We start from the raw sequence: 13,863 nt of genomic DNA on the forward strand, positions 1-13,863 counted from the left end.
TAGGGTTAAAGTGTAAGGTCTGGTTTGAGGTACCCGGTCTAGATGAAGGGTTACAGTGTAAGGTCTGGTTTGAGGTACCCGGTCTAGATGTAGGGTTAAAGTGTAAGGTCTGGTTTTAGGTACCCGGTGTAGATGAAGGGTTAAAGTGTAAGGTCTGGTTTTAGGTACCCGGTCTAGATGTAGGGTTAAAGTGTAAGGTCTGGTTTGAGGTACCCGGTCTAGATGTAGGGTTAAAGTGTAAGGTCTGGTTTTAGGTACCCGGTCTAGATGTAGGGTTAAAGTGTAAGGTCTGGTTTGAGGTACCCGGTCTAGATGTAGGGTTAAAGTGTAAGGTCTGGTTTTAGGTACCCGGTGTAGATGAAGGGTTAAAGTGTAAGGTCTGGTTTTAGGTACCCGGTCTAGATGTAGGGTTAAAGTGTAAGGTCTGGTTTGAGGTACCCGGTCTAGATGTAGGGTTAAAGTGTAAGGTCTGGTTTTAGGTACCCGGTCTAGATGTAGGGTTAAAGTGTAAGGTCTGGTTTGAGGTACCCGGTCTAGATGTAGGGTTAAAGTGTAAGGTCTGGTTTTAGGTACCCGGTCTAGATGTAGGGTTAAAGTGTAAGGTCTGGTTTGAGGTACCCGGTCTAGATGTAGGGTTAAAGTGTAAGGTCTGGTTTTAGGTACCCGGTGTAGATGCCGCCCACCCCCTCGTTCTTCAGGATGGAGAAGAGAGCGTGGAAGCTGGTTTTGTATTCTCGTGCCTTCGTGCCCTGACCGCTCAGCTGCATCCGGTTCTTCACCAGGTCCAGAGGCTGCACGAAGACCGTCGCCCCCATCCTGGAGACACAGACAGGATCAGAGAGACAGGATCAGAGAGACAAAGAGACCGGATCAGAGAGACAGGATCAGAGAGACAGGATCAGAGAGACAGGATCAGAGAGACAAAGAGACCGGATCAGAGAGACCGGATCAGAGAGACAGGATCAGAGAGACAAAGAGACCGGATCAGAGAGACCGGATCAGAGAGACCGGATCAGAGAGACAGGATCAGAGAGACAGGATCAGAGAGACAAAGAGACCGGATCAGAGAGACAGGATCAGAGAGACAAAGAGACCGGATCAGAGAGACCGGATCAGAGAGACAGATCAGAGAGACAGGATCAGAGAGACAGGATCAGCGAGACAGGATCAGAGAGACAAAGAGACCGGATCAGAGAGACAGGATCAGAGAGACAAAGAGACCGGATCAGAGAGACAGGATCAGAGAGACAAAGAGACCGGATCAGAGAGACCGGATCAGAGAGACCGGATCAGAGAGACAGATCAGAGAGACAGGATCAGAGAGACCGGATCAGAGAGACAGATCAGAGAGACAGATCAGAGAGACAGGATCAGAGAGACAAATCACAGAGACCGGATCAGAGAGACCGGATCAGAGAGACCGGATCAGAGAGACCGGACCAGAGAGACAGATCAGAAAGACCGGATCAGAGAGACAGATCACAGAGACCGGATCAGAGAGACCGGACCAGAGAGACAGATCAGAAAGACCGGATCAGAGAGACAGATCAGAGAGACAGGATCAGAGAGACAGACAGGTACTTGTCACACACCGTGTCTCATTCCAAACCTAACCTGGAATTTGTTCATTTTTATCTCCAGCAGATAATGGCAGTCGCCTGAGCTCAGCAGGTTACCGCGGCGATAACAGACTGTAACCTGAAGTGAGAGGGACGGCTCGTACTCTGATGCATCACTCCACACGCAGAGAGGTCAGAGGTCAGTCTGATGGAGCAACAAAAGTGACTGAAGTCTGATTATTATGTTTATATTTAATTAGAGCAGCGGGCGATTTTGATTGGTCGTTGAAGTTAAAGGACCGATCAGCTGACTCGCTCTTCATTGATCATCTTTTAAAGGAGTAGGCAGTTTGTAAACTCAACGTTCAAACCCCAGACATTTCAAAGACCGGCACCTTGTGTGTGTGTGTGTGTGTGTGTGTGTGTGTGTGTGTGTGTGTGTGTGTGTGTGTGTGTGTGTGTGTGTGTGTGTGTGTGTGTGTGTGTCTCCCTCTCCCTCTCTCTCTCCCCCCCTCCCTCTCCCTCTCTCTCTCCCCCCCTCCCTCTCCCTCTCTCTCTCCCCCCCTCCCTCTCCCTCTCTCTCTCTCTCTCTCCCCCTCCGTGCACGAGGGACGTGCACTCTCCTGAGATGTTTGGAAGCGGTGACATTTAAAGGACACTCAGATCAGTTCAGCCTGCACGAGGTCAAAGTAAGGCAGGACTCCTCTCCCACAATGCATTGCTGCACAGCTGGAGGAGGAAACGAAGAGCGCGTGCGTCTGTTTCTGGTTTAATCAGAACATCTGGATCGTCCTGCAGCGTGTTGGTGCTGGTTATAAAGCCTGCGTTCATGTTTTCATGTTTCCTGAACATGCTGCTCGCTCTTCTGATTGGTCCTCATTATTTATTAATAAACAACGATAACTTCTTCTTGTTTTTAAACTAGAGTTCTGTTGGTCTCTGCTTTAGTCTGACCTCCTGTTACATGAGGTCCTGTTTCTCTCCCTCCTCCCTCTCTGAAGGGGGAGGGGAGGGGGGGTCTAGGAGAGTCAGGTGGGAGGACCTGAGGCCTCGTCCACATGTAGGACGAGGCCTACGGGCATTTTAGAAAACTTGTTTTTTCTCTCACTGAAATCTCTCTGATCTGTGTGTTGTCTGGTTTTGTTTAAGAACTTGTCAAGCAGGCCGTAACCCCTGACGACGAGTCCAGGTCCTAACAGGTCACTTTAAATCCTCGCAGTCTGTCCACAGAGCGAGCGGGATGAACACGTCCGCGTCCGAAACGTGTTGGACTCATCTCAGGTCAGAGGTCACACACCATCCCCACGTGGAGGAACGATACCTGTTTGTTACCACGGCAACAAAAATAGAAGTCCCAGGCACCCGATGCTGGATCATTTCTCGTTGTGTTTAATAAGGTAAAGTCCTGCACGGCGTCTAAATTGGACTAATCTGCTGCATGTCTTCTGAAAAAGATGAAGACGTATCGACCCTTTCGACAGACTCAGGAGGTAACGGGCCGAGAACGCAGCAGAAGAAGACGAAGACGAAGAAACTCTGATTCTATATCTTGAAGATAAAGTTGTATTATTATAAACTACTTAAAAAACAGAATCCTACGTGTTCATAAGGTAAATTTGATATTTCCGAGGAGCTCTTGAAGGCAGCACTTAGTGTCAGGGGGAGACACAAATCGATGAGAGACGCACTTTGACACAACACCAGTGTCATGGTTTAACTGGTCCTCGGCCTGGTTCACCTTCACAATAACGTCGTCACATCAGAAACGTAGTTTGAATGAACTCAGAGATCCGTCGCGTGATTTTTAACGTCGTTGCCGGAATGTCAGCAGTTAGTTCAACACCCAGTTACACTGTGACACCGGTGTTTCGCTTTAACTTGTGGCCGTGTTAAGTGGTGACATCCGACAGAAAGCAGAATATCTGATGAGTGTATTTGAGGAGCATCAGCGAGGACATCGTGTGTCCAAACGCTGCGACGACAACAGCTGAAAGTCACCAGATAACACGGTCACTTTTTAAACCGTAACACCGGCCCTACGCTGCCTACCATCAATGAACAACAGGTAGCTAACAGGTAGCTAACAGGTAGCTAACAGTGCAGCCTGATCAGAAAGACACAGTCACTGGATATTGTCTGAATCACCGACAGGTACATTGAAAACATCCTCCAGCCTGTTAGCTCCTCTGTTAGCTCCTCTGTTAGCAGACCCTGACCGCTGACATTAGCATGTTAGCATAGCAGCAGCACCTACCCGGCCAAGCCCCCGAACAGGAACTTGATGGCCTTCGGGGAGGTCTTGGGCTTTCCCTCCGCCATGTTTCTCCTGGTCGGTCAGTACCCTCACAGTCCCCGGTCGGTTCACCTGCTCTCTGACCGGTACAGAAGCTGCAGCAGCCGGGGCAAGGTGACTCTCTGGAGCGGGCGCGTCTGCAGTCACGAAGCCCAGCGGACCAATCAGGACGCGAGGATGGAGGGCACGAGCATCGACGTACGGCGCCTTTAAGGTCCTTTAAAAAAGCTCGTTAATCTGAGTACTGTCTCGGTTTAGGGTTAAAAAATTAAAAAGCGGTACAGACAGGGGACATATTCTGAAGAATCCACTTCTTCAGTGTTTCTGAACATATATCTGTGTAACCTGAGAGTCTACTGACCCACAACATGTGAAATAAACCATCCAGTCCTTTGTTTGTGGTCTGCATGAGTCTTACAACACAGAGAAGCTCTGTTTCTAATGTGCTCTCCTTGTGATGTCACAGTGGGATTCCCCTCCCCTGGTATCTCCACCCATGGACTCCACCCCCAGACCAGAACAAAACTTTTTCACAGGTCCACCATTTTTATTCTCTCTACAGAGGAGTGATGTCTACAGAGTAAACTCAGGGGGCGGGGTCATTACATTTAAAGAGACACACACACCAAAACGGAGCGTTCTGAGAGAGCTGGTTTATACAGGGTCACAAACCTCCTCTGGTGCTTGATTCATGTTAGATTTTGATCAAAGCTCAGCACAGATGTTTCATTTAGACCACAGGGGGCTGTTTGAAAAGGTGGAGGAGGGGACTGTTTGAAAAGGTGGAGGAGGGGACTGTTTGAAAAGGTGGAGGAGGAGGACTGTTTGAAAAGGTGGAGGAGGACTGTTTGAAAAGGTGGAGGAGGAGGACTGTTTGAAAAGGTGGAGGAGGGCTGTTTGAAAAGGTGGAGGAGGGGGACTGTTTGAAAAGGTGGAGAAGGGGACTGTTTGAAAAGGTGGAGGAGGGGACTGTTTGAAAAGGTGGAGGAGGACTGTTTGAAAAGATGGAGGAGGGGACTGTTTGAAAAGGTGGAGGAGGGGACTGTTTGAAAAGGTGGAGGAGGAGGACTGTTTGAAAAGGTGGAGAAGGGGACTGTTTGAAAAGGTGGAGGAGGAGGACTGTTTGAAAAGGTGGAGGAGGAGGACTGTTTGAAAAGGTGGAGGAGGGCTGTTTGAAAAGGTGGAGGAGGACTGTTTGAAAAGGTGGAGGAGGGGACTGTTTGAAAAGGTGGAGGAGGACTGTTTGAAAAGATGGAGGAGGGGACTGTTTGAAAAGGTGGAGGAGGGGACTGTTTGAAAAGGTGGAGGAGGAGGACTGTTTGAAAAGGTGGAGAAGGGGACTGTTTGAAAAGGTGGAGGAGGAGGACTGTTTGAAAAGGTGGAGGAGGACTGTTTGAAAAGGTGGAGGAGGAGGACTGTTTGAAAAGGTGGAGGAGGACTGTTTGAAAAGGTGGAGGAGGACTGTTTGAAAAGGTGGAGGACTGTTTGAAAAGGTGGAGGAGGAGGACTGTTTGAAAAGGAGGAGGAGGACTGTTTGAAAAGGTGGAGGAGGACTGTTTGAAAAGGTGGAGGAGGACTGTTTGAAAAGGTGGAGGAGGGGACTGTTTGAAAAGGTGGAGGAGGAGGACTGTTTGAAAAGGTGGAGGAGGAGGACTGTTTGAAAAGGTGGAGGAGGAGGACTGTTTGAAAAGGTGGAGGAGGACTGTTTGAAAAGGTGGAGGAGGACTGTTTGAAAAGGTGGAGGAGGAGGACTGTTTGAAAAGGTGGAGGAGGACTGTTTGAAAAGGTGGAGGAGGAGGACTGTTTGAAAAGGTGGAGGAGGACTGTTTGAAAAGGTGGAGGAGGACTGTTTGAAAAGGTGGAGGAGGAGGACTGTTTGAAAAGGTGGAGGAGGGGACTGTTTGAAAAGGTGGAGGAGGGGACTGTTTGAAAAGGTGGAGGAGGACTGTTTGAAAAGGTGGAGGAGGAGGACTGTTTGAAAAGGTGGAGGAGGGGACTGTTTGAAAAGGTGGAGGAGGGGACTGTTTGAAAAGGTGGAGGAGGGGACTGTTTGAAAAGGTGGAGGAGGACTGTTTGAAAAGGTGGAGGAGGAGGACTGTTTGAAAAGGTGGAGGAGGGGACTGTTTGAAAAGGTGGAGGAGGGGACTGTTTGAAAAGGTGGAGGAGGAGGACTGTTTGAAAAGGTGGAGGAGGAGGACTGTTTGAAAAGGTGGAGGAGGACTGTTTGAAAAGGTGGAGGAGGACTGTTTGAAAAGGTGGAGGAGGGGACTGTTTGAAAAGGTGGAGGAGGGGACTGTTTGAAAAGGTGGAGGAGGAGGACTGTTTGAAAAGGTGGAGGAGGGGACTGTTTGAAAAGGTGGAGGAGGAGGAGGGGACTGTTTGAAAAGGTGGAGGAGGAGGAGGGGACTGTTTGAAAAGGTGGAGGAGGACTGTTTGAAAAGGTGGAGGAGGGGACTGTTTGAAAAGGTGGAGGAGGGGACTGTTAGAAAAGGTGGAGGAGGACTGTTTGAAAAGGTGGAGGAGGGGACTGTTTGAAAAGGTGGAGGAGGGGATCATATGTCCTCTTTAACTTTATACTACTTAAAGGACAAACTGTTTTTCATAAATACATCTGAACATTTTATTTGAATTTCTTTAGTATAAAAAACAATTTGCTTCAGATCTCTAATATTATTATAAAATAAAAGTGTAACCTCAACACAGCCTCAAGTGTTTGTTCTATCACAAAATATATAATTGACAAATATACACATAACTTATATTCTCCCTCTCAAGAAGACTCTTCAATGACCAACAAACACTTGTATTTTGAGACAGTTACAGAGAGTTTCCCCTTTAGATGTTTTTATTTATTTACTATAACTCAATTGTCTTCATAATTCCAATAGCACCTGAAAGCAACATCACTTCAGCCCAAACAGAATACAAAACATTCCGGTAATTATTCAACAATAGCATGAAACGGAGGTTAATAATACGGAACCCCTGAAGTCCATAAAAAAAAAAAAAAAAAAAAAAAAATATATATATATATATATATATATATTTATATTTTGTGTTGTCCGCACAAAGTCACATCTTGTTTACAAACATTGTTCAGGAGCAGAATCTAAAGTTAGAAGGAGGACATACTGGCTGCTGCATTGTTGTCAGAGAAGCCAGCACTTCAACATGTTTCCTTAATGATCAGAGAGTAAGATACCTTTATCATCTCACTCTCTCCACAGCTCTCTGATAATCTATAAGGTGAAGTGAGCAGAGAAACACTGATAAGGGACTGACGTCCAATAGAATTCCGCACTTTTATCCCTCCTCTTCGGCTATTGGCTGACAGCTCGAGAGGGGGCGGGTTCTGTCAAAGCAACAGCTCTCAGCAGGAAGTAAAGGCTGTTTGCGGTGAGTAGAGAAACGAAACGGACGATTTTACCTTGAAAAAACTCCAGTTTGAATTTCAAACTTACAAGTTTTCGGCTCCTTGAACATTCACAGTCTCCTCATTTGTGTGTTCCGCCATGTTTCAGTTATTTTAGCCTTTGTTTTTGTGGTTTTCTGATCGCTGTAACGGAGCTAGCTAACATTAGCTAGCTAGCAGCGTCATAACAAACCATTTTACACATTTGTTTAAAGTCTTTTATCAGGTTGTACGTGAATTAAACGTGTCTCAAAACAATAAATCAACAATACGTCATTCAAAAGAAGTCGATATAAAGCTGGTTGTTACCGTAAAACCGTCTGTGTACAGTGTTTACAGATGTGTTTACAGTGTTTACATATGTGTTTACAGTGTTTACATATGTGTTTACAGTGTTTACATATGTGTTTACAGTGTTTACAGATGTGTTTACAGTGTTTACAGTGTTTACAGATGTGTTTACAGTGTTTACAGATGTGTTTACAGTGTGTACAGTGTTTACATATGTGTTTACAGTGTTTACAGATGTGTTTACATATGTGTTTACAGTGTTTACAGATGTGTTTACAGTGTTTACAGATGTGTTTACAGTGTTTACAGTGTTTACAGATGTGTTTACAGTGTTTACAGATGTGTTTACAGTGTTTACAGTGTTTACATATGTTTACAGTGTTTACAGATGTGTTTACAGTGTTTACAGATGTGTTTACAGTGTTTACAGTGTTTACATATGTGTTTACAGTGTTTACAGTGTTTACATATGTTTACTGTGTTTACAGATGTGTTTACAGATGTGTTTACTGTGTTTACAGTGTTTACATATGTGTTTACAGTGTTTACAGATGTGTTTACAGTGTTTACATATGTGTTTACAGTGTTTACAGATGTGTTTACAGTGTTTACAGTGTTTACATATGTGTTTACAGTGTTTACAGATGTGTTTACAGTGTTTACAGTGTTTACAGATGTGTTTACAGTGTTTACATATGTGTTTACAGTGTTTACATATGTGTTTACATATGTGTTTACAGTGTTTACATATGTGTTTACAGTGTTTACAGATATGTTTACAGTGTTTACAGTGTTTACATATGTGTTTACAGTGTTTACAGTGTTTACAGATGTGTTTACAGATGTGTTTACAGATGTGTTTACAGTGTTTACAGTGTTTACATATGTGTTTACAGTGTTTACATATGTGTTTACAGTGTTTACAGTGTTTACATATGTGTTTACAGTGTTTACATATGTGTTTACAGTGTTTACAGTGTTTACAGTTGTGTTTACAGTTGTGTTTACAGATGTGTTTACAGTGTTTACAGATGTGTTTACATATGTGTTTACAGTGTTTACAGATGTGTTTACAGCGTTTACAGATGTGTTTACAGATGTGTTTACAGATGTGTTTACAGTGTGAGGGAGATTGTCTTTCGTGGTGCCTCGTACGTCTTTATTTGTTGTTGTGTTATTGAAAACACCTGAAGAAGAGGGTGCACTCTTAACTTGAGCCCAAATGTTTCTTTAAAGTGTCCAGCAGAGGATAAACAGCCGTGTTAGACCACTCCTCTTTCTGCACACTGACACTGATCTTCTGACGTTTGACTTAAAGGAGCCATTGATCATTATGATATGAACTGTAATATAAGTGTGTTTACCCACCTTTACTGATGGGTATTTTTCTTCCTCATCCTGCAGCAGGTGGCGATGCTGTGACATCACGCTGACACAGCGTCCAATGACAGCTATTGGATCATGGCTGCGTGTGGGACACCACACAGGACGGACCAATGAGGAGGAAGAACAGCCATGACAGCCAGGGAGTGGGTGGGATGGCGGAGCAGGGAGCGAGGAGAGGGGACAGAGGGCAGGCGGGGGTGAGACAGGCAGAGAGGGGGGAGACAGGAGGCGAGACAGGCGCAGTGTCCCCGCTGCCTGTCTTCCTGTTTCCCTCTGAGCTTCTATTCCACGCCGCAGAGACGAGCTCCCACCGCCGCGTGTTAACCCTTTACAACCCCTACAGCTTCAGCCTGAGCTTCAAGAGTCAGTACCTGTCTGTCTGTCTGTCTGTCTGTCTGTCTGTCTGTCTGTCTGTCTTTTCTTTCGGTGTAAAAACTGAGAACAGACTGCCCCCTGCTGGATCTGTAGAAGATAACACTTTGTTTCTCCCTCTCTCCTCCTGCCTGTCTCTCTCTCTACCTGTCTCTCTCTCTACCTGTCACTCTCTCTCTCTACCTGTCTCTCTCTCTCTACTTGTCTTTCTCTCTACCTGTCTCTCTCTCTCTCTGTCTCTCTCTCTACCTGTCTCTCTCTCTACCTGTATCTCTCTCTCTCTACCTGTTTCTCTCTCTCTACCTGTCTCTCTCTCTACCTGTTTCTCTCTCTCTACCTGTCTCTCTCTCTACCTGTCTCTCTCTACCTGTCTCTCTCTCTACCTGTCTCTCTCTCTACCTGTCTCTCTTTCTCTCTCTACCTGTCTCTCTCTACCTGTCTCTCTCTTTACCTGTCTCTCTCTACCTGTCTCTCTCTCTACCTGTCTCTCTCTCTACCTGTCTCTCTCTCTCTACCTGTCCCTCTCTGTCTCTCTCTCTCTACCTGTCTCTCTCTCTACCTGTCTCTCTCTCTGTCTCTCTCTCTACCTGTCTCTCTGTCTACCTGTCTCTCTCTACCTGTCTCTCTGTCTACCTGTCTCTCTCTACCTGTCTCTCTCTACCTGTCTATCTCTCTACCTGTCTCTCTCTACCTATCTATCTCTCTACATGTCTCTCTCTACCTGTCTCTCTCTTTACCTGTCTCTCTCTACCTGTCTCTCTCTACCTGTCTCTCTCTCTCTACCTGTCTCTCTCTGTCTCTCTCTCTACCTGTCTCTCTCTACCTGTCTCTCTCTCTACCTGTCTCTCTCTCTCTACCTGTCTCTCTCTACCTGTCTCTCTCTCTCTACCTGTCTCTCTCTCTACCTGTCTCTCTCTCTCTACCTGTCCCTCTCTGTCTCTCTCTCTCTACCTGTCTCTCTCTCTCTACCTGTCTCTCTCTCTACCTGTCTCTCTCTACCTGTCTGTCTCTCTACTTGTCTCTCTCTCTACCTGTCTCTCTCTCTACCTGTCTCTCGCTCTACCTGTCTCTCTCTACCTCTCTCTCTACCTGTCTCTCTCTCTACCTGTCTCTCTCTCTCTACCTGTCTCTCTGTCTCTACCTGTCTCTCTCTCTCTACCTGTCTCTCTCTACCTGTCTCTCTCTACCTGTCTCTCTCTCTCTACCTGTCTCTCTGTCTCTACCTGTCTCTCTCTACCTGTCTCTCTCTCTCTACCTGTCTCTTTCTCTACCTGTCTCTCTGTCTCTACCTGTCTCTTTCTCTACCTGTCTCTCTGTCTCTACCTGTCTCTCTGTCTCTACCTGTCTCTCTCTACCTGTCTCTGTCTCTACCTGTCTCTCTCTCTCTACCTGTCTCTTTCTCTACCTGTCTCTCTGTCTCTACCTGTCTCTCTCTCTCTACCTGTCTCTCTGTCTCTACCTGTCTCTCTCTCTCTACCTGTCTCTCTCTACCTGTCTCTCTCTACCTGTCTCTCTCTCTCTACCTGTCTCTTTCTCTACCTGTCTCTCTGTCTCTACCTGTCTCTTTCTCTACCTGTCTCTCTGTCTCTACCTGTCTCTCTGTCTCTACCTGTCTCTCTCTACCTGTCTCTGTCTCTACCTGTCTCTCTCTCTCTACCTGTCTCTTTCTCTACCTGTCTCTACCTGTCTCTCTGTCTCTACCTGTCCCTCTCTCTCTACCTGTCTCTCTCTCTACCTGTCTCTCTCTCTCTACCTGTCTCTCTGTCTCTACCTGTCTCTCTCTCTCTACCTGTCTCTCTGTCTCTACCTGTCTCTCTCTCTCTACCTGTCTCTCTCTACCTGTCTCTCTCTACCTGTCTCTCTCTCTCTACCTGTCTCTCTGTCTCTACCTGTCTCTCTCTACCTGTCTCTCTCTACCTGTCTCTCTCTCTCTACCTGTCTCTTTCTCTACCTGTCTCTACCTGTCTCTTTCTCTACCTGTCTCTCTGTCTCTACCTGTCTCTCTGTCTCTACCTGTCTCTCTCTACCTGTCTCTGTCTCTACCTGTCTCTCTCTCTCTACCTGTCTCTTTCTCTACCTGTCTCTCTGTCTCTACCTGTCTCTCTCTCTCTACCTGTCTCTCTGTCTCTACCTGTCTCTCTCTCTCTACCTGTCTCTCTCTACTTGTCTCTCTCTACCTGTCTCTCTCTCTCTACCTGTCTCTTTCTCTACCTGTCTCTCTGTCTCTACCTGTCTCTCTGTCTCTACCTGTCTCTCTCTACCTGTCTCTGTCTCTACCTGTCTCTCTCTCTCTACCTGTCTCTTTCTCTACCTGTCTCTACCTGTCTCTCTGTCTCTACCTGTCCCTCTCTCTCTACCTGTCTCTCTGTCTCTACCTGTCTCTCTCTCTCTACCTGTCTCTTTCTCTACCTGTCTCTCTCTCTCTACCTGTCTCTCTGTCTCTACCTGTCTCTCTGTCTCTACCTGTCCCTCTCTCTCTACCTGTCTCTCTGTCTCTACCTGTCTCTCTCTCTCTACCTGTCTCTCTGTCTCTACCTGTCTCTCTCTCTCTACCTGTCTCTCTGTCTCTACCTGTCTCTCTCTCTCTACCTGTCTCTTTCTCTACCTGTCTCTCTCTCTCTCTACCTGTCTCTCTGTCTCTACCTGTCTCTCTCTCTCTACCTGTCTCTCTGTCTCTACCTGTCTCTCTGTCTCTACCTGTCTCTCTGTCTCTACCTGTCTCTCTCTCTACCTGTCTCTCTCTCTCTACTTGTCTCTCTCTCTCTACCTGTCTCTCTCTCTACCTGTCTCTCTCTCTCTACCTGTCTCTCTCTCTACCTGTCTCTCTCTCTCTACCTGTCTCTGTCTCTCTCTGTCTCTCTGTCTCTACCTGTCTCTCTGTCTCTACCTGTCTCTCTCTCTCTACCTGTCTCTCTCTCTCTCAGTGTATTGTACAGCTCCGTCTCTGTACAGGGTGGTGGAGTCGGAGGGGAGTGTCAGATCTAAATCCTGTGTTGACCTGTGAGTACTCACGACAAACACCACAGTGCACTTCTCAAACACACTTCCTGTGACATCACTTCCTCTTGCTTTCAGGGTGGTGCGTCACCTGGACGTGTCTCCCCGTCACTGGGGCCGCAGGGACCGGTTCCGTCTGGAGGTGAGGGGAGGCGGCCAGGTGGGGGGACGGGAGATCTGGGCGGAGCTGAGAGGAGGAGAGGAGGGCGGAGGAGGAGGAGGCGAGGACAAGAGGGGAGGAGGCCAGCAGAGGGCGCTGTCTCCTCTGCTGGTACCAACAAGATCTCACCTGCAGCTGCCTACCTGCACAGGTAAGACGTCAGAGGGGAACAGAGGCACAGCCAAGAACTCTGGGACTTGTAGTTTATTTTTTTTACTCATGAAAAATTGTGTGTGTGTGTGTGTGTGTGTGTGTGTGTGTGTGTGTGTGTGTAGCCGTGCGCAGTGTGTCTCAGTGGGTGGTGTGTGTGTCTTTGGCAGCGCTGTGCGTTGCTGTCTTAATGCTCCCCCTCCACACTGAGAGCAGCTCCGTGGTTCCACGCTGCCTCCACGTCTCCACCAATCAGAAGCTAGTCTGCGCCTACATACTGGGTAACACACACACACACACACATTTACACACTGTAACACCACCACCTCACTAAGTCAAATTTCTGGAGGGGTAGGATACAAGGAGGTAGAAGATGAAACAAGGAAGCAGAGAAGGAAACAAGAAGGTAGAGAAGGCTACAAGGAGGTAGGGGAGAATACAAGGAGATAGAGGAGGATTCAAGGATGTGGAATAGGATATGAGGAGGTAGAGGATGAAGCTAGGATGCAAAGGAAGGACAATGAGGTAGAGAAGGAATCAAGGAGGTAAAGGAGAATCGATACTAGGAGGTAGAAGAGGAAGCTAGGATGCAAAGGAAGGACAATGAGGTAGAGAAGGAATCAAGGAGGTAAAGGAGAATCGGATAGAGGGAAGTCGTGGAGGACACAAAGAAGGAGTCGAGTCCGAGGACTCACCTGTTTGCTCTCCTTCTCTCCTTCAGGTCTCCTGACCATGGTGTTTCTACGGTAACCGGAGTTTGAGTGACAGCTGAGGCTCTGTTGATCTCTGAGCTCCACGTCGTCCAACAGAAACACAGACTGTCTTCATGACCCCACACACACACACACACACACACACACACACACACACACACACACACACACACACACACACACACACACACACACACACACGACTGTAGTTTAAAGAGCAGGAGATAAAACTTTATTTAAAGTGGACACACTGAGGAGGTGTGTGTGTGTGTGTGTGTGTGTGTGTGTGTGTGTGTGTGTGTTGTTTATTTTTTGTTGTAGTTTTTAATCTGAATAAACGATACCCATAAAATAATGGTGGTTGATTTGTAAAGAGTGTGAACACGCCGGCGGCCTCTCTCAGTCTGAGTCCTTCTTCATAAAAACATCGGAGACACTTCAGGTGTTGTTTGAATTTCTTTATTAGCATTCTGGAGTCGTGTCGTTTACACCGGAGGAGCAGAAAGGGCAAAACAGTGAACGAGGAAAAC

At 46.9% G+C, this 13,863-nt stretch overlaps 2 protein-coding genes across 2 annotated transcripts in view; one reads left to right on the forward strand and one right to left on the reverse strand.

Annotated features, from left to right (window-relative positions):
• Window positions 1-4,012, reverse strand: part of slc25a11 (solute carrier family 25 member 11) — an 8,551-nt gene extending 4,539 nt beyond the window's left edge. The window contains exons 1-2 of the mRNA XM_065950599.1: window positions 3,814-4,012; window positions 664-816 (exon numbers count right to left, since the gene is read on the reverse strand). Coding sequence (XP_065806671.1) covers window positions 664-816; window positions 3,814-3,878 — 218 coding nt within the window. The 5' untranslated portion in view covers window positions 3,879-4,012. The remainder of the gene's footprint in view (window positions 1-663; window positions 817-3,813) is intronic.
• A 3,090-nt stretch (window positions 4,013-7,102) lies between these two features.
• Window positions 7,103-13,534, forward strand: LOC136177415 (motile sperm domain-containing protein 1-like). The gene is made up of 6 exons (XM_065950602.1): window positions 7,103-7,248; window positions 8,960-9,304; window positions 12,238-12,313; window positions 12,389-12,621; window positions 12,746-12,901; window positions 13,342-13,534. The coding sequence occupies exons 2-6, from the start codon at window positions 9,052-9,054 to the stop codon at window positions 13,368-13,370; spliced, it is 747 nt and encodes a 248-aa protein (XP_065806674.1). The 5' UTR covers window positions 7,103-7,248; window positions 8,960-9,051; the 3' UTR covers window positions 13,371-13,534.
• The last annotated feature ends 329 nt before the right edge of the window (window positions 13,535-13,863 follow it).

The sequence above is a fragment of the Labrus bergylta genome, chromosome 22 (genome assembly GCF_963930695.1).
Source record: "Labrus bergylta chromosome 22, fLabBer1.1, whole genome shotgun sequence".
Lineage (NCBI taxonomy): Eukaryota > Metazoa > Chordata > Actinopteri > Labriformes > Labridae > Labrus > Labrus bergylta.

Excerpts from the sequence above, each read along its gene's own strand:
- LOC136177415 (XM_065950602.1), top strand. The coding sequence starts at position 9,052 with ATGAGGAGGAAGAACAGCCATGACAGCCAGGGAGTGGGTGGGATGGCG. Across the intron at positions 9,305-12,237 it reads CTTCAGCCTGAGCTTCAAGA|TGTATTGTACAGCTCCGTCT; the intron begins GTCAGTACCTGT and ends TCTCTCTCTCAG. Across the intron at positions 12,314-12,388 it reads TCTAAATCCTGTGTTGACCT|GGTGGTGCGTCACCTGGACG; the intron begins GTGAGTACTCAC and ends TCTTGCTTTCAG.